This window comes from Cheilinus undulatus, linkage group 15 (assembly GCF_018320785.1).
Source record: "Cheilinus undulatus linkage group 15, ASM1832078v1, whole genome shotgun sequence".
NCBI classification, from domain to species: domain Eukaryota; kingdom Metazoa; phylum Chordata; class Actinopteri; order Labriformes; family Labridae; genus Cheilinus; species Cheilinus undulatus.
The window spans coordinates 28,443,468-28,462,043 of record NC_054879.1 but is presented as its reverse complement, the minus strand read 5'-3'; the positions used below and the strand labels follow the sequence as shown (position 1 = coordinate 28,462,043).

Here is an 18,576-nt window from a genome sequence, read left to right as displayed (position 1 = left end):
GACTAGTTGGTCAGACTGTTTGAAAACCTGTTAATCAAAATTTAAATTTGCATCCAAATACTGTTTTAACATCACAGTACATCAAGAGTAGATTGCGATTCTGCATAATTTGACGAAAAATGTCTGCTTTACTCAGCATTTAACTATCATACAGTCAGTATTGTACAGGAAAATAACCAGATGATTTGTGTATCTTTTCTCCAGTCTTACTTCCAGGACCAGTCAGAGAGTGGCAACCTATCAGCAGTAACAGTGGGGTCCATCAGGTGCCTGAGAGGTCACAGAGGGCGTGGAGCTGGATGTATGAGACAGCTTCATGGGCGTGAAGGACCATCTGGAGGATGGGACAGGCCACATCCTCAGCCTGGGGCTGGATCTGGACTACCTCCATGTGGAAGGTACTGAGCGGCAGGCTGGCTTGAGCACTGTGACGGTTCCTGGTAATATAGGTATCTCACAGGTGAGACCTCACGGCCCCGGTAACAGCACTGGTAGCACTAGTTTTAGTACTCATTCAAGCTGCAGCAGCAGTAGTAGTTGCAGTAACTTCTCTGAGGAGTGTGCTGTCTCAGACAGTGATGATGATCGACTCCAGAATGGGTCTGGTTCTGAATCTCAAAGGCAAGTTCACCTTCCCCACAAAGAGTCCCTCCCAGTCTCTCAGGTGGTCAGGCTGGACCTGGCACCAAATAAGTCCTGTGAACACCCTGCACAGCCAGATACATCTCCCACTGATCCCTCTACAGACTACCGCAACAAGGTGGAATTTGCTCTCAAGCTAGGCTATGCCGAGGAGCTGGTGCTACTGGTGCTGAAGAAACTTGGCCCAGACGCACTGATCAACGATGTTCTGGGAGAGCTGGTCAAATTGGGAACCAAGACAGAGATGGAGCAACAAGGAGGATCAACTGTCTCCCAGTTTTCTTCTTCGTCGGTGGCTTTGGCCCACTCTTCATCATCCCCAAACTCCTCTCTGGACTCCTGTGGACAACTATATCAATCCCCTCTGCTTGAGGATAGAGAAAACTTTCGGCCTGTTGTGGTGGATGGGAGCAATGTAGCTATGAGGTATGAAAAGATTGTTTTTTCTTTTGACACAACAAAATGAATTCTGCTTTGGTACTGGGACAACATTTTTTGGTATAGACAGTCATGTGCATAACTTTTAGGCATGTAAGAGTGCTAGGATTCATCAAGGGGCTCAGTGTGCCACAACCTGGGGCTGGAGAGGGGAGGGAAAGCACACATGTGTTGCTCAGCAGCCAAGTTCACACTCAATGGCATCTCTTTAGTCTGGGGTTTTTTATCCCTGGTAATACACCTAGAGACCACCAGTGGTTTTTGGGCCTCAGGACAACCCCACTCCATGCCTGAATGGGACCCTTGGCCATGCTTACTCTCCACATCCAACCCATACTTCATCCAAAAGAGATAGGCTTTGCCATTTTTTTAACAGCTTATTTTCAAATGCCCTGGTAATATGCGGATCACTTACCACACCTAGGCCTTACTTCAGCCTCAATTTTGGCCCAAACATGACTAAAAGTTCTGCACAGTACTGTAGGTATAGTCCTTTTTATTAAAGACATTCTTTTTTTTCTCCACCAGAATCTGTCAAGAGGTCTCTGCTAGCAGGATATAAAAAATAAAACTTGATCTAATTGTGCAAGACTTGTTGGAATGATGTAGCCAATATTGCACCACTTTTTTATTATCATAATTGGGCATAAAACAAGTTAGAACAAGCCATATCCTCTCCATTAGTAAGTGCTGGCTTGTCCACTTCAGAATAATCTGTTTATAAGATGCTAGTGACATTTTTGGATGCTGGAAACTTTGAATTTGCACCCGCATTTGCAATTAACATGTCTTTCTGCTCTTGCAGTCATGGAAACAAGGAAGTCTTTTCCTGTCAAGGCATCCAGTTGGCTGTTGATTGGTTTTTGGAGCGAGGTCACCGTGACATCACTGTTTTTGTCCCAGCCTGGAGAAAAGAGCAGTCACGACCGGATGCGCTAATCAAAGGTACAGCTTCAATGATGAAATGAAACTGTAAAACAAAGACATCAGATGTGTTGAGGTTCTTTGCTTTCAATTACAAATGACAGGTTTATGAACTTTGTCTTGTCCTTTTTCATGTTTAATCATATTCCTTCCCTTGGTAGACCAAGAGATTCTACGGCGACTAGAGAAAGATAAGGTCCTGGTGTTCACTCCATCTCGCCGTGTTCAAGGTCGCCGTGTGGTTTGCTACGATGATCGCTTCATTGTCAAACTGGCCTATGAGTCAGATGGCATCATTGTTTCCAATGACAACTACCGTGACCTCGCCAATGAGAAACCAGAGTGGAAGAAATTCATCGACGAGCGTTTACTGATGTACTCCTTCGTAAATGACAAGTAAGCTACCCATAAGGAAGTAAAACTGGATCAATGAAACCATCATTAGAAAAAAGCTCTCAGTGCTCTATTAGAAATGTTTTGAAGTTATTTTTGTTGAAAATTGGGGTTGTTTTTTAAGCTGTAATATGTTTTTAGGTTCATGCCACCAGATGACCCACTGGGGCGCCACGGGCCAAGTTTGGAGAACTTCCTAAGAAAGAGGCCAATTATACCTGAACACAGGAAGCAGCCTTGCCCTTATGGTAAAAAATTTTCACGTGTTTTCTTTTTTGGTTAATGGACAATTTAAGAGGATTTTTAACACTATAAAAAACTTTAAGAGTAACTTAACCTCTACACTTTTATTCCATTGAAAACCTGTGTATATGGATATTCACTCATGTGGATGATCAATTCAGGTCTTGATATTTGAGTATGAGTTTAAATTAGATATACACAATACACGATTTTTGCTGATTGCCAATATGCATTTTTTTTATAGCTGATACTGAAATTGATAACATCCATTCGACCATGAATTACACAGCTTAACATGTTCAGGGTCATGGGAGGCTATCCCAGCTGTCATTGGCCGAAGGGTGGAGTACACCTTGGACTGGTTGCCAGTCAGTCTCTAGGCTGACATATAAACTTGGCACAAAAAGTAAGGAAATGTGTGCTTGGTAGATTATTTCATTGTTGTAGCAATGCTTTTTGGCGATATATCTTATATGTTAGAAAGCCTGTTTATTTCCCTTTTAAATGGTGACACATTTGTAAGGAACATACATTTGTGAGATGAGCAGCAGAGCTAATGATGCACCCATAAAAATTTTGCCAAATCTTCTCTGCCATTACCCTTCAATGTCAGGCCCGTTTGCACTAGTGTTGTCAGAACTCTGTTCTCTAAGATGACAAATCTTGGGTTTATCAGAGACTGCCTCCAGAATTTGGGAGTGGAGAGGATTGAATGGCCTACCGGCAATCCTGACCTCAACCCCATGGAACACTTGTGGGATCAGCTTGGGTGTGCTGTTCGTGCCAGAGTGACCAACACAACCACATTGGCTGACTTGGAACAAATGCTGGTTGAAGAATGGGATACCATCCCACAGCAGTATGTGGCCAGGCTGGTGACCAGCATAAGGAGGTGTCAGGCTGTTGTGGCTGTGTATGGTTCTTCTACACGCTACTGAGGCTCCTGTTCGTTAAATGAATAGATTGTTAAATTGCCAATATATCTTGTTTCTTCAGACTTCAACCATCCAATCCACCAAATACCACCTAAGAGTCAATGGCACAATAAGCTGTTTGCCATTGGAAGAAAAGGTATGGCAAAATTTTCATGGGTGTGACCCTCATACTCAGCTCTGCTGCTCATCCCACAAATGCATGTTCCTTAGAAATTCGGCATCATTTAAAAGGAAACAGGATATCCCAGGTTCATTGCCAAGAAGCATTGTTACAACAAAGAAATAATCTACCAAACGCATATTTCTTGGTTTTTAGAAAACAACCAGTTACGCTCACATTTACACCTGTCAATTCAGAGTTACCAGTTAAGCTAACGAACAGGTTTTTGGGCTGTGGGAGAAAGCCGGAGTACCCGAAAAGAATCCATGCATGCACAGGGACAACATGCAAACTCCACATAGGAAGGACCTATCCAACTGAGGTTCAAACTAGGACCCCCATGTTGCCCCAATATTGATGCTGATTAACTGTAATCAGAACAAAAACTCCGGTCCTTAAAACACACTCTAATGTGTAAGGAAGAATGAAGAAACAAACATCAGTCTCTAGAGTAGAGCTTAAAATGTATGAAATGAAAATAAACAAAGAAAAAGCAGACAGGTACGTGAGAGGCAGAGGTTGAAATCCCGGCCAAAGACAGAAAGCTTGGTCAAAATCTGGGATAACACAGAATCAGTAGGCAGTCCAAATGAAAGTGCTAGACAGTCTTGCATGGATACAAAGAGCAATCTGGCAGAGTGTGAATGAGCAGAGGAGGCTTTTAAACTGGCTTGATTGCAGATGGGTGGCAGCTGTGAGCACAGGTGAGTTGAGTGAGCTGATTAGGTGGGTGTGGCTGGCTGGCAGGGAGAGTGGAAAAGTACTGATAACAGGAGGGCAGAGCTGTGACTGATTGTGGGTAGTGAAATTCTTTTTCTCGAGATTGCTAATAGACCAGATTTTCTGGAAAAAAATGGTTGATAACATACAAACTTTTGCCTTCTACAGAAGCGTGTTTACACTTATGTAGGTTGTCTATCTTAATATGTTAGGTTGGTATTTATGTACAACTGGCAAGCTAAAAAAATATATATTATTTTTTCTTCCTTCAGGAAAGAAGTGCACATATGGCCACAAGTGCAAGTTTTACCACCCTGAGAGGGGTAGCCAGCCCCTGCGGGCGGTGGCTGATGAGCTCCGTGCTAGTGCCAAAATTTCATCGGTAGCTTCCAGAGGCCTGCTGGAAGATTCCTTGATGGTGAAGAGCCAAAGTTCTGGTCAAACAGAGAGAATGGCTGAGGCTGAACCAAGTCAGGAAACTCCAAAGAGACAGCCAAACCCCAGTCCAAGGTTCTCCTTCAATGACCTCCTGGAAGACAGACTTAGAGTCCAGTCTAAAGCGGAAGGGCGACGAGGAAGCAACAGCAGCAGCAGCAGTAGTTGTAGCAGCAGCTTTCTGGGGCACCCTGCTCCAGGCGGACCCCCTTTATCAGGAGGTCTGGACCAGTGGGAGCACTCTAGGGCTAGTGGTGGAGCTAACTCTGGGTTTGCTAGAGCCTCAAGACCAAGTTCTGCCGAAACTTACCACAGATGTGAGTCTCCAGACCTGGGCTACAGCTCATTAATGAAGTCCTACTCTAGCCTCAGTCTTGTGGTACCGCCGAGTCCTGACTGCTTCTTCCCTGCAGATCTGCGGGCCACATCACTGACATCAGACTGTAGCAGTGAAGGCAGCGTCAGCTCAGACTCATTCTCCCCTGACCCTTCCTTAGATGAATGCCCCAAGTGCCACCATCACCACCACCACCCTCACCACCACCATCACTGTCCTGGCACATATGCTCACCCTGTGAGCCGGGTTCCTCCTGGATTTGGCCATCATGTTCCTCGCAGGTTTCAAGTTCCTCAAGCACCACAGCGACAACATGGATTTGGCTTGGAGGACCCGCAAATTTCAGTTACCTCTCATACATCTCCACACCCCACTGCCTACATTCCTACCCAACCTCCACATCACCTACTGAGCAGCTTCCCAAGGGAATTCCCAATTCGTCCACCCCAAACACCCACTGCTCACTCCAATTCTCAGAACTCCCCACTTAGATGCAACATTATGCGCTCCCTTTGGCAGGAAGGTGGACTCCAGGACTCCCCAGTGTACAAAGGGTCACCTATTCATTCCAGAATAAGCCACCCAGGACAAAACCAACAACCACAACACCAGCTGAACTGGGGTCTCCATTATCAACAGTCCCCTAAGCCTGGCTTTGATCAGTTTCCCTTCAAGTGCCTCCCAGAAGTCACAGAAAAGGATTGGCACTCTCCTTGGGGAAGACAAGTTCATTCATCACCCAATGGCCTTTCAGCATCAAGTTTCCAACCACTCCCACCTCTGTCACTACCATCCATCACAGCCCACAAAAGCCCCCCTCACTCAGTACCCCAACACCAGGAGCCCCCTGCCTTGGGTCGATACCAGGACCTAAGGGAGAGGATGTTTGTGAACTTGTGCCGAATCTTTCCTGCAGATTTGGTGAGGATGGTGATGGCCAGAAACCCTCATGTTATGGATGCTCAGGAGCTTGCAGCTGCAATTTTGATAGAGAAATCCTGTCACGGTTCTTGAGTAAAGCCAAAAGATGAAGTTAATGGACTCAATTTTACAAGTTTATTCCTTGCAGTTGTCTTGAATGTAGAGGCGAGGTTCGACAAACCAAAAGCTTATAACTGTTAATGGAATGCTTATTGTCTATACAGATAAGCTGGCCCGTTAATTTTAAATGGTATTTCTTAAGGGAAATTGCCATATTTTCTTAAATTATGCTGGCTATTTCAGCACTTAAGATCAAGAATGGGCATTATTTAGCTTATACTAATGGAGGCTTTAATGTGTTTCAAGGGTGGCAGTGTTGTTTATTTTAAATTAAATTATTTTAAGTTATAAACATATTTTAAAATTATTGTTTTTGGCACTTTTTGTTTTAGTTGTGTTTTCTTCTTATCTTTTTTTGGCAATCACATCAGGGTAAATGTAAAGCCCAAACAGTTCTGTCCAACCATGTGAAACAGCCGGTTTTCAGTCACAGAGACATGGAAAGTTTTGTTTCAAATATCCCAATTGTAATATTGAACAGTTGCAAATACATTCCTACTGTTAGATCTTGATTTAGCTCAGTAAACAGATCTTTATTTGATGACAGGTGGCACATCAGCTGCTGTGGTGAGATTCTTTGGATTTCCCCAAGAGGGAAGTGAAACTTCACAATACCCACAAAAAAAGATAGCAAAAACTCCACTCAAAACCCCAAAGGAGGTCGTCCACATTCAAATCAGTTTATTTCCTCTGGTTGGAGTGCCCTGTCAAATGACTGTTTTTTTGTTTTTTGTGCTGATTATTATTTTTACAACATTGAACCGTATCTGAACAAAATCACACTAAGGTGGCTGTTTAGAGTTTCTTCACCAGAATTATCAAGAAGGAATGTGGACTGTTTATTATTTTTACTATAATTTAAGATTTGTGTTAATTTATTTCTATTTTGATCTGTGTGAATGTCTGTCAAACGTGAGGCACAGGGTCTCCATTGTTATTTGGGGGTTAAGTCACCCTCAGTCAGGGTATAACCTTTTTAAACCCTTCTGTTAAATTATAAAGGGACATTTGCAGTAAAAAATAAACAGACTGGTATGAGAAGGGTAACTTATTTTAAATATTAGTGTTGTCAGGAACAGTTAAAGTTTTGAGAACAGTGTGAAACTTGCCACTATTCATGTTAAGTGCTGAATTAGTTTCACAGAAGCTCTATGAATCTCAGTGGTAAAGTCAAAATTCAGCGGTATAGTGAAGGAAGAAGTCAGTGCTCTGTTGCACCAGCTATGTGCTAGTTATGGTGTTAAGTCCGCACAGAACCTCACGTGGAAACTAGCTTGGTTGTAACTTGTAATTTTTCAGGCTTAAACACAGAGACCCAAGGTTCATCTTAACTTGGAGAGCCCAACAACAAACAATCCAAAATGTTTTTGCAAATGTGATGTTTTCACTCAATTATACCAAACAGAGAAAAGCTCTTCCCCTAAATTAAGCTTCTGTTGCTAAATGTACAATATTATTGGCATGATATTGGTATAGACTGGTGGTTCCCAGCCTTTTCATTAGGGCACCCCCCCCCCCCCCACACACACACACACACACACCCTTATCTAAGAAAAGCTAACACCACTCTTCCCTAGGACTCATTTGGGAGAAGTGCACATCAATGTAAAATGCACTCATTGACAAAATTCCAACATAATAGGCAAACACAACATAACAAAAACATTATTATTACAACGGTGTTTTACAGCCAATCTACACAAAAAAAACAAAATATTAAGAGGATCTTTTTGTTTTCAAGAAAAAAACATGAAATTCTGAAGTTTAAAAAGTCATAAATTAAAGATTTTTTTTACCATAAAAGTTGCTAAAAGTTGTGAATATAACATTTTAAAAACTTGAATTTTTTTAGCCCCCCCCCGAGATCTTAGGCGCCCCTCAAGGGATGCCTGAACCTCAGGTTGGGAACCACTGGTTTAGAAGGATAGTAGCTTAAAAGTCAATTATTGGTATCTGAAGATATGAGAATATCTACCAATATTTCCATTATTGAAAGACTGCAATTTTTAAAGTTATCCACTCCAAATCGAAAGCACTTTGAACTGCATTTGTTGTGTCAAATAATGTTCGGATTATTTCCACTAACAGGATTTTCTGAGGTCATCAGAACTGTTTTTAAAGCTCTAACTGTCGCCTGGTTAACACAAACTCTTCTAACCAGATGACTCCTCTTTTTGTCGATACAAATTGTATCAGAAACGTTTTAAACAAGTTAAGTGTTTGATATGAGAATATTTACACAAAGAATGTCAAAAATGAATATTTGTGGCAAACTTTGTCACCTTGTGTTTTGTAACCTCTATTTATATGATGGGGCTTTCTATTAGCTTTGTTTTCCAGTTGCAAAGAAAGTGAAAGTCCCACGTTCTTAATGTTTATGTTGTCAGTGAACTGAAGGCATGGTACTGTGTAGCCCTAACATATGAAACCTAAACAAGGGTTGACGTTGAGTCAGCATAAGCAGGATAAAAATCAGTGTTCAAAGAAATGATAACAAATGTGCTAAGTGCTCATGAATGTTACTAAAGCTGCTTGGTCTTATACTCCATAGTTTAATTAGGAACACTCTCGTCATACATCGAACCATTTTACTGGAAAATTGATATACAGTTTTACTTGGTGGAAAAGGCTCTGCTCAAAAGATGCTCGCTGGGTTAATCAAGCAGCATGCTTCAATTTTCCAGGGACCACATAGCTAGAAACCCTGATAAGAATAGATACATTTATTATAATGCATACTGAATACAATAAAATTAGTTCAAAAGAAATTAATCCATAGTAGCATGAATCTGAATATGAGGGTGCAACAAGCTTTATGCTATGAACGAGGAAACTGGGGTGGAGGAGGTTAAGCTTTGCTGCAGCATGGTGCTTTAGCATACAACCAGGGATTAGAGAAGTATGCCATATTTGAAAGGACCAACGTGTTGAGAGAAAGAGCTGTGATTGGCTGTGGGAGCTGGGAGGGGATAATTGGGATCAGCTGGCCGTCAGCTAATGAGGGCTGGGTGTATTATCACTGTGTCATGTATGAACTAACGCAAGGTTTCATTGTAATGAAATTGTTTGGACCATAAATGGACTTGGGTGCTGTGAAAGAAAGGGATAATAGCTCTGCTAAGCAAAACTGTTCCCAAATTTGTCCTTCAGACTCTGCATCTTTGGTCACACTTTTCCAAAAAATCTAAATCTGCAACATTTTCGTCTCAATCGTCTCAAAACTGTCTTACTTGAAAAGCTTTTCTCTAAGGCTTAACTGTAATCTGATAAGTGTTATCTCAGGAACAAGTCGTCAGTGTTTGTGTCAGTGCCATCACACAGGTCAAGATTCCGTCTATTGATTTGTTCTTGATTGATTTATCACTGAGAAGGTTTCTCTCACCTTGTCTGTTTGGCTGGCACTGTGTGCTGGTGTGTGCTGCAGGGATGACACTATGACGTACTAAAACGAGCCCATAAAGGGTCTGTGTTAACATTCCTGTGGATATTAAAGCCTTTAGTGTAAAAGGGCAAGATAATATATTTTTTATAATGAACTTGTTAAAAAGCTATTTTTCTACCTGTGCATGTTTTTTTTTCTGCAAGAAGAGATTATAGTCCATGTTGCTGAGTAAGGATGTAAACGATGCTTACTGTGCTGTTGTTTCTCCAAAAATGTTACTTGACAGTGTTTTAATTGAATATTACTGTTCAAATATCCAACTTGCTTTATCGCCATGAATTTGAGTGTTTATGTTGTCAACATTTTCAGACAAACAGCTGGATGTGCAGATTTTATCTGTAGCTGGTGCTTTTGTTGCTCGCCACAACAAACAGAAAGTGCGATTGATGTGAATGGGTATTCCTCCTCTATAATGGAAGTCTGCTAAATCTGCTCTGAGCTAAGCCTGAACACACCTTTAAGGATTAATTCTATATGTGGCTCTTTTTTTAATGAATTGTAACTCCTTGTTTTTTACTAAACCAGCTGTTTTACTAAATGAAAAAGAAAAATGAGATATTAACCATGTTTCTTTATCAGTTTATTCCCATGTTTAATCAAAGGGACCAAAGCCACATTAAAGGCTGTTGATTAAATTCCCATGCTTTCCCTCTCAGGACAGTGCTACTGTTTCACTGTATGTCTTGTATGTCACTGTATGTCACTGTTTTCAGAAACAACTTTGAGCCATACATTCAGTAACACCAAAATGTACTGGTGTCAGTAGATATAAAGTGAAAGTTATTCTACATACAAATACTAATTCATCTCAAGAATAAAAACAACTGAAAACTATGCTGAGTTTAATGAAATTAGCCAAATTACTTTTTAGTCATGTCTGTCCCTTATTTTTCATTAAACCTTTGAGTGTTGATCTCTTCAGGTGTCTTGGCTTCTTGGCAGTGGAGCCACATTAAGTCAAATTTTGGCACAGAAACCCAAAACTGAAGCACAAAAGCAAAGCTGTCAGAATCTGTGAAATGGTGAGGCATGTTGACTGTTCTTGTGTCTTGTGTGTAACTTAAAGCGAGGAATAAAATCTCAACCCAAGCTTTCCTGTGTTTTTTTTGTGAGTTTTCTTATTAGTTTTCTTTGTGGACCATTAAACTTGTTTTAGTCTCACCTGTTGATTAATGAATTCAGGTGTTTCATCAGACCTGTTGCCACAGGTAAACTCAACCACCTAGCCATGCAGTCTCCATTTGCAATCATTGGTGATACAAAATGGATTGTTCTGAAGTGCTCTGACTTCAATCATGGTACTATGATGGATGCCACCTTTGCAACGAGACAGTTTGTCTCATGGCAAGCTGATCAATCCAGGATCCAGTGGGCTGGGAAGCTGGAAGATACCTGGAGAGCTGGGGCATGGGCAGGGTTGCCCACAGAAATAACTGGGCCCCTAAAAAACTCTGTGAATGTTGCAGGTGTCGCGGTTCCTCTGAACAATTTTCGTGGGACGATTTTAACCACTTTCAGTGTCTCCTCTTGAACAATGGATTTTGTTTGTTTTGGTTTTGAATCAAATATCTTTTAAATACACTATATATAGATATATTTGTATATAGAAATATTATATAGAAATATGTATTTTGAAGGACATCTGAGGATCAGTGCCTCAGATTTCCTCCAATTTTTTTCATAATATCCAAGATTTTGATATTGTAGGAAAAGAATAGCTTGAAAGGTCTCCTTTAATATATCTGGGACCACATTAAAAATCCAATACTTCTTGACTAATGCAGCACTTTTCTTCAGAGCCAGGGATGAGCAACTTTGGTTATCAAACTGTTTTCTTTAATAGAATTCTCAATCCCAGAGGGCCAAAGAGGGCCTTAATTTCCAGCATATAAAAAAGTGACAGAGTTTTATTTTGAAATGGTGCTTGGTACGCGAGGATGGCGTAATTTCCGGCACTTTACTTGAAGAGCAGCGGTTTTCCTGGCATTTTAGGGGCAGAAAACGTTCACAAAGTAGCTTCTCAGTAATTAAACTTTAAATTAAATACTTTTTACTTTTACATAAGTAGATTTAAAGAACAGTACTTTTACTTCAGTAAATTGTACTTCTACCTGAAAACAATGTCCATGTATTTTTCCACCACTGGTTGCAAACAAAATACTGTTGAAAAGTACTGGAGTTCTCCAAGTCATAAAACAGTATGAAGCTGACAGCACGAGGGGTTAGATCCCAGAGTTGGACATCCGGTGTCAAGTGCTACTTAAAGTATTTTGTCAAACAAGGTTTTTGTTCAGCTTAATATCAGATGTCTGTCTGACCCATCCACCACAAAATAAGTAATTCATTACAAAAATGGCCTTAGACTCATTTAATTTCTGAAATACTGACACCATGTGCCAGGTTCAAATATTTGTAACCTAAAATCCTGAGTAAATCCATCTTTATTCTGTGTTACCTCTCTCAGAAATCCTCAGATTATACCCGAGCACAGTTAGAAATATAAATTCATTCTTTATTTTGGGGGAAAAACAGAATTAAACCAACACAGTAAGAATGTAAAACATTTTAGTTTGTCAATGTGTATTCTCACAGCTGTCTGAATGAGCATTTAAAAAACATTAAAGAGGATAAGTTAGCTGATGTAGACCTACTAAACATGTGGATGCCACTGCCAGCAGAAATGAGCAGATGAACTTTTCAAACACAGGATGACAAAACGTAATACTGAAAAGGAGGGAAATGAGACAAATAAGGCGTTTTCTTTTTTAAAACAAGTTATTTAAATTGATAAACTGATGACAAAAGAAGTAAAATAAGGTACAGATATTAAAGCTTTACAGACAAGCGTGCCGGCAACATCAACAAGCTACAAATGGCCCTTTAATTTTGTTGAGTAAAAGCACGATATCAACCAAATCTGTCCAGTCTCTCATTGAATCTAACAGTCCTGTTGTTGCTTAATTCTCAAACATGCAAGCATTAAAACTGTCAGTATCGTAGAGGGGAGAGGTCCATGTTGACAGGATAAGCTGCTTGCTATTTTATTAAAACGTGTGCTTTTATTCATCAGGTTGGTGGCGGAGCTCTAAAAAGCAGGTAGCAGTGTGATTGGCCAATCGCTGCTAGGGAGAGCTTTGGCGAGGCTGAAGCTACAAAGCCCATTAGCCGGTCTTTCTCCTGGATAGAAAAACAAGCAGGAGGTCCTCGTGGCAGCAGGTTTTGGGCTTTATGAGGAAAGTGAGGCGTTGACATGGCAATGAGACCAACAGTCTCTTTTCAAGGTTGTGTCCACTCTTCATCCCGGCTCACATGGACTCAAACTCATCAATACGTTGCTTGGTGTTGCCCTGGCGGATCTGGCGAAGGGTTTTGTACTTGTCTCTGCCCGCTCGGACATTCTCGGCGTGCAGCATGTCGTTCTGTGTTTTCTTGGTATCATCACGGGCTTCGGCTAACTCTGAACTCAGAGCCTGCAGGAAGAAGAGAGAAACAGAGAGAAGGGTGATGAGAGATAGCCAAACATTACATAACTGTCCATAAAAAGTTTGAAACATTTTCTCATTCAAAGCAGGCTATTTTGAATTATCCTTCAGATTTGGTAAAAAATAATACAAGGTTCTCTTGGACTGCATGCAAAAAAGAAACTTTAATTTAGGTACTTATGATGAAGAAGTCAATGTTAATACAACTTGAATTCTCTTTGTCATGATGGGGTACCGAGTGTGGATTAATGAGAATAAAAATGAATTGAATTGACTGAAGCATCAGGCTGCAACATAACAAAATTGAAAAAAGTGAAGGGGGTGTGAAGGCACTGTAATTTTTCAGTCTACCTTGTAGCAGCTCAAATATGCTCAAACCCAAAATAATCACTTCCAAATAACAGGACAAATAATTATTCCAATTTTATAAATCTTGCCTGCAGTCTGATCAAATACTCAAGTATTCCCACTCTACCTGTAGCTGTTTCTTGACACGCTCATTCTTCTGCGCCTCTGTGATGCGTTCCTCTTCGCTGCGGTGGCTGCTGACGCCGTCACTGAGTAGCTCAGCGCTGGCTTCTGCGTTCGTTTCGTCCTGCTCGTCATGTTCTGGAGCTGTCGGAGACGTCATGGCCGACTTAAGCTCCTCCCTGGTCTTCTCCAGGTCTTCTTGTGCTGACAGAGCCTGTGAAATACCAAAACATCAATTCAGCGACCCTCACAGTTTACTTATATCACTATAGAAAGATGTTGACGAATGCACAGACATTATTCACTGAAAATAACATAAACACACTCAAAACTAATAAACTAACTAATATTTTTAGGTTTTACTTGAGAGAAGAGGAAGAGAGGATGTAAATGATGTAGGACTTACTTTTTTGGAATTTGTATTGACAGACTTTAAAGTAGAATGATAACATTGTCATTTGTATCTCATGTGTCAAATATGAAGCTTAAATGTAAGAAACATGTGCATTTAATTTCAGATATTTTATTCCTGGTATGCTTTCATAACTTTGTCCAGTGACAAAAACAGTCAAGTCTTTAAGCCTTCCTTTTCTATGTCTACAGAGAGCTAATGTGGGTGGCATGGTTTTCAACTTTTTTAGTCAAAAAAGTTGAAAACCATGCCACCCACATAAACATGCCACACAGAAAGACAAAGATATAATCAGGAGAAACATTACTTTGTGTTGCCATTCTGTTGCTTCATCTTCTTTTTTCCTCTTGGCCTCCTCAAGCAGAGCGATTTTGGCTGTGAACTCTGCTAACTCAGCAGCCTGTGCAGAAATAACAAGACACAGTGGTGTCCAGAAAACAATCCCAAAACCCAGATGTATTCACAATTTACAGTAACAAGACAGAAACAGGATTTGTTACTTCTCTTGTCTCAGTAGTAGCAGTTTCACTTAATTATCTATTTTCTTTCAATATTCAACAGACAAACTTACTAACAAAGAAAAAGCCTAAATCAGAAATAAGGGGCAAATGTTCAATGATTGTGATTGACATGAGCTCATGTACCAGTTGTTCTTGATTCTTCATCTGGTCTGCTGCCTGTTGAGCCAGTGCCGCCTTAGCGTCCTCCGCCGCCTGCCTGTCCCTCTCCAGCCGCTCAGCCTCTTCTTTTGCCCTCTTCCTCTCCTGCTCCAACTCCAGAGCTCTACGGGTCTGCTCCTCCAGTTCTGCAAACACACATAGGAATACAGTCGTGTGCATAAGTTTTAGGCATGTACGGGGCTAAGGATTCATCATGGGGCCAGACTGGTCACAACCTGGGGCTGAAAAGTGGAGTATGGCAGCCAGAGACACGCTCAACACATGTCATCATACAGTACGTCTATTGTTCAGTAGCCACGGTAAAGCTTGATGGCATCTCTTTTGTCCAGGCCTTTTCCACCCTGGTGACATGCCAAGAGGCAGGTGGCGGTTTTCAGGCCCTTGGGAGTCTCTTGCTCTTGGCCCCTTACTCTGCCCTAAAAATGTGGACTTTGTTGGGAATCAGCCATGGGGACAATAAACTCAGGCATAGCAAACATCGCAGAGGCCTGTTTTTGTAGTATGGAGGAAACTTTTCAAACAAAGGGACATAAGCTAAGAGACTCATCATCCCAGGATCCTTTGCAGCAACATCAGAGAAGACATTCTCTGATCCCTGAGCTTATGTAAAGCCGGAAAAACAGTTTGTGTTTCAGCCTCCACAAAAGACAGCATGTTTTGTTGTATATAAGCAGCAAATTTGGGTCTGCATGTTTTTATATTCTGATTGTTGCACAAAATTAATGCTGCTGTTTAAAATACACCTCTAAAAACCTGGAGATTGATTTGAGGTTTCAATTACTCCAAACAAATAGACTTTTCTCTGGTAAATTTCATAATTACACAAAAGAGTTTTCTTTAGTCTTGTTCGGTGGAGGAGAAAGAAAAAGGTAAATGAGCATTTCACGGCTCACTAGATCCCCTGATTAAACCAAAGACTTTGATAAATGTGACGTGGGTTTTGTAAGTGATAGAAATGATGAACCAGGTTACTCTTGAATTAATATTAAAGCTCTCAGAGCTCTGTCAAAAACTCACTTTGGTCCTTTAACTCAGTGGTTCCCAGCCTTTTTTCCTTTGAGCCCCCTCCACTTGTATATAAGAAAAGTTGAGCCACCCCAGGACCAACACAAAAAGTTTTTAACAACCTCAGGTTAGACAGAGCCCCCCCCCCAAAAGATTTCTGGCGCCCCCCTGAGGGAGTCAAGGTTGGGAACCAAGGTTCTAACTGGACATCCTGGAGTATTTATGGTAAATGTTTTGTGATGGTGCAGTTGTACCTTTCTGAGCTTTCTGCGTCTGCTCCTCGATCTGCCGCAGCCTCTCAATCAGCTCATCTTTCTCTCGCTCTATCCGCTCTTTCTCCTTCTCTGCATGCTCACGCTTCTTCTTCTCGTTCTCCAGCTGTGCTCTGTTTAATTAAACAGAAAAGAGAAATCTCTATCACTCATCTGCAAATTATTTAGGCAGACTTCATGAAAATATTCTTAAAGACTTAAAAGACTTAAAGACTTAAAAAAAAAAAAAAGACTTAAAGTCTTAAAGACTTCTTAAAATTGAAAGTTTTTTATGAGTCTGATCTTTACAGATCCTGGTTGCTTTCTTCATGATAATGAGTTCTCAGATTTCTCACAGTTTTTAATTTTCAAGGCTACTAATGTGCTATGTACTATGGGTTACATTTAGATTTAAGTATTTATTTTGAAGTATTTCAAGTGATCTGTGGCATGAGTATGCTGCTATAAAGAATGATAAAATATAATATCTATAAATCATGAATTAGAACGTTTTTTGGATTTTTTATCAAAAGAAAGGAAAACTGGTGTTTCTTGTTTTCACTGGAATAAATGAAGACCTGCACGTAATAAACCGAGTGTGATTCTCAATGCAACACTGCCCCCTAATGCTCAAATAGCAGTATCATCAAATATAATGTCAAAATCTGCAGTTAGAAGAATAATGCACCAAACTTGATGTTTTAATAATTAGAAAAGACTCACTTTAAACAAGATGACACTGAAAAAAAAGTGTCAAAGAAAGAAAAAAAATGTATATAAAAAACTGTGATAATAATGACGGTACTTATTATAGCTGTAGAAAGCACAGGAAGGAGAAAAGTCTACCGGCATAGAAAAAACTAAATATCAAAAATGTATTTTTATTTCACAAGGCATTCTGGGAGATTTCAAATCCTTCTCTGTTAGGAGTGTGCCTCTGGAAATCTCCATTTGAAAGGCCATGTACCCCTAACACTTCACCCTACCCCTCCTCTCTAACAAGAATCAGGACACCCTACTCCTAAATGTGAACAAACAAAACAAAGTGGTAGGGCTAAGTGGTGTCCTGGAATTGAGCCTTATGGTCCTGAAAAGAAACAGCATTATGCTGTGTACCTCTCCATCTGTTTGTGGTGTTTCTCCTCTCTTGCCTGAGCTTTCATCTGCTGCACCTCAATGGTGTCGGGCTTTCTCCTCCTCATGTACAGCTCGTGGTTTCCCATACACAATGCCAGGATGCGTTTGTTGATCCTCAGTCGAGGGGCGTAGAAGACAAAGTCCTGGAGGAGACACAGATGAAAACATGATTAGTAAAGATTAGCAAAATCAAGGTCTACCTTGCAGTTAAGATGTGAGAACAATATTTTCCCCCTGAATAATAACCACTTTTATCAAAGCTACATTTCTTTTATTTATTTATGACACAGTAATCGCCTTCTTCAAAATGTAATCCCCATTTATAACAACTGTAATAGAAAGGGTTTAAAGTGTCAAAAAATAAGCAGAGTGGCTAAAGGGGGTTTAAAAGGTGGACAAAGTCATAGAAAACAGGTTACAAATTAAAAAAAAATGTTTAATTTGTGGTTAAAAATGGGAATAAAAAGTGGTTAAAACATGTTGATATTGGCAAAAATGGGTAAACAGGCAACAATAGGTTAAAAGTGTCAGAAATGGGTAAAAAGTGGTAAAAATGCACAGAAAAAGTGGTGGAAAGGGGATTGATAAGTGATAAAAATGTGTTAAAAGATGCAAATGTGGGTTAAAAGATTAAAAAACGAGTTTAATAGTGTCAAATTGGGCAGAAAAAAATATGAAAATGGGATTTAAGTGACAAAAGTGGTTAAAATATGTGAACAGAGAAAAACAATAAGCATAAAGTGGCAGAAATTAGTTAAGAGCAAAAAAAGGCAAATAAATGGTGGAAAAACCTGTTACAAGTGACAATAAGGTGTTTAAAATACAGCTGAAATTGGCAAAAATCAGCATAAAAAGTGGTGAAAACATGTTGATAGTGGCAAAGAAATGGCTCATCAGAGGTAACACCATGCAGCAACTGGCAAAAATTGGTTAGAAGTGGTAAAAACAGAAAAAGTGCTGGAAAGGTTTTAAAAAGGGAACTTAGCTGGAAAGGATGGTGATGATGATGAAAAGGATTGAAAAGATGTAAAAATGGCCCAAATAGTGGCAAAAACAGTCAAGAAATGATAAAGGTAAAGAAGTGACAAAAAAGGGGATTACAGTGGCTAAATTTGCATAACAATTAGTGACATATGGTTAAAATTGGCAATAATTGACATAAAATAGTGGTGAAAAGGTTTTACAAGGGGCAAAATGGCTTAGAAGTGGGAAAAAGGTCAGAAGATATTGTGGATTACGATTAAAAAGTGGCAAAAAAAAATTGGTTAAGAGAAACAGAAATGGGTTTAAAGGTACAAATGAGTTTGCACAGATGGGTTCACAGGGGCAAAAAAAGGGGAAATGTGGAAAAAAGTGTTGAAAATTGGCAAAACAGGCAGAAAAGAGGTAAGAAGATATACAGTTGGAAAAATGTGACAAGTGGCAAAA

General features: G+C 40.2%; 2 protein-coding genes across 4 annotated transcripts in view; one reads left to right on the top strand and one right to left on the bottom strand.

Moving 5' to 3' along the window:
- The first annotated feature begins 316 nt into the window (after positions 1-316).
- Positions 317-6,328, top strand: LOC121522968 (probable ribonuclease ZC3H12C). Its single transcript, XM_041807673.1, has 5 exons — positions 317-1,068; positions 1,886-2,025; positions 2,166-2,400; positions 2,539-2,645; positions 4,728-6,328. The coding sequence occupies exons 1-5, from the start codon at positions 317-319 to the stop codon at positions 6,239-6,241; spliced, it is 2,748 nt and encodes a 915-aa protein (XP_041663607.1). The 3' UTR covers positions 6,242-6,328.
- Positions 6,329-12,196: 5,868 nt separating this feature from the next.
- LOC121522733 (radixin) overlaps positions 12,197-18,576 on the bottom strand; it is a 67,855-nt gene continuing 61,475 nt past the window's right edge. For all 3 annotated transcript variants that reach the window (XM_041807360.1, XM_041807362.1, XM_041807361.1), the window contains exons 10-15: positions 17,128-17,291; positions 16,015-16,145; positions 14,720-14,880; positions 14,383-14,475; positions 13,668-13,877; positions 12,197-13,180 (exon numbers count right to left, since the gene is read on the bottom strand). In XM_041807360.1, the coding sequence (XP_041663294.1) occupies positions 13,016-13,180; positions 13,668-13,877; positions 14,383-14,475; positions 14,720-14,880; positions 16,015-16,145; positions 17,128-17,291 (924 nt within the window). In that variant the 3' untranslated portion in view covers positions 12,197-13,015. The remainder of the gene's footprint in view (positions 13,181-13,667; positions 13,878-14,382; positions 14,476-14,719; positions 14,881-16,014; positions 16,146-17,127; positions 17,292-18,576) is intronic.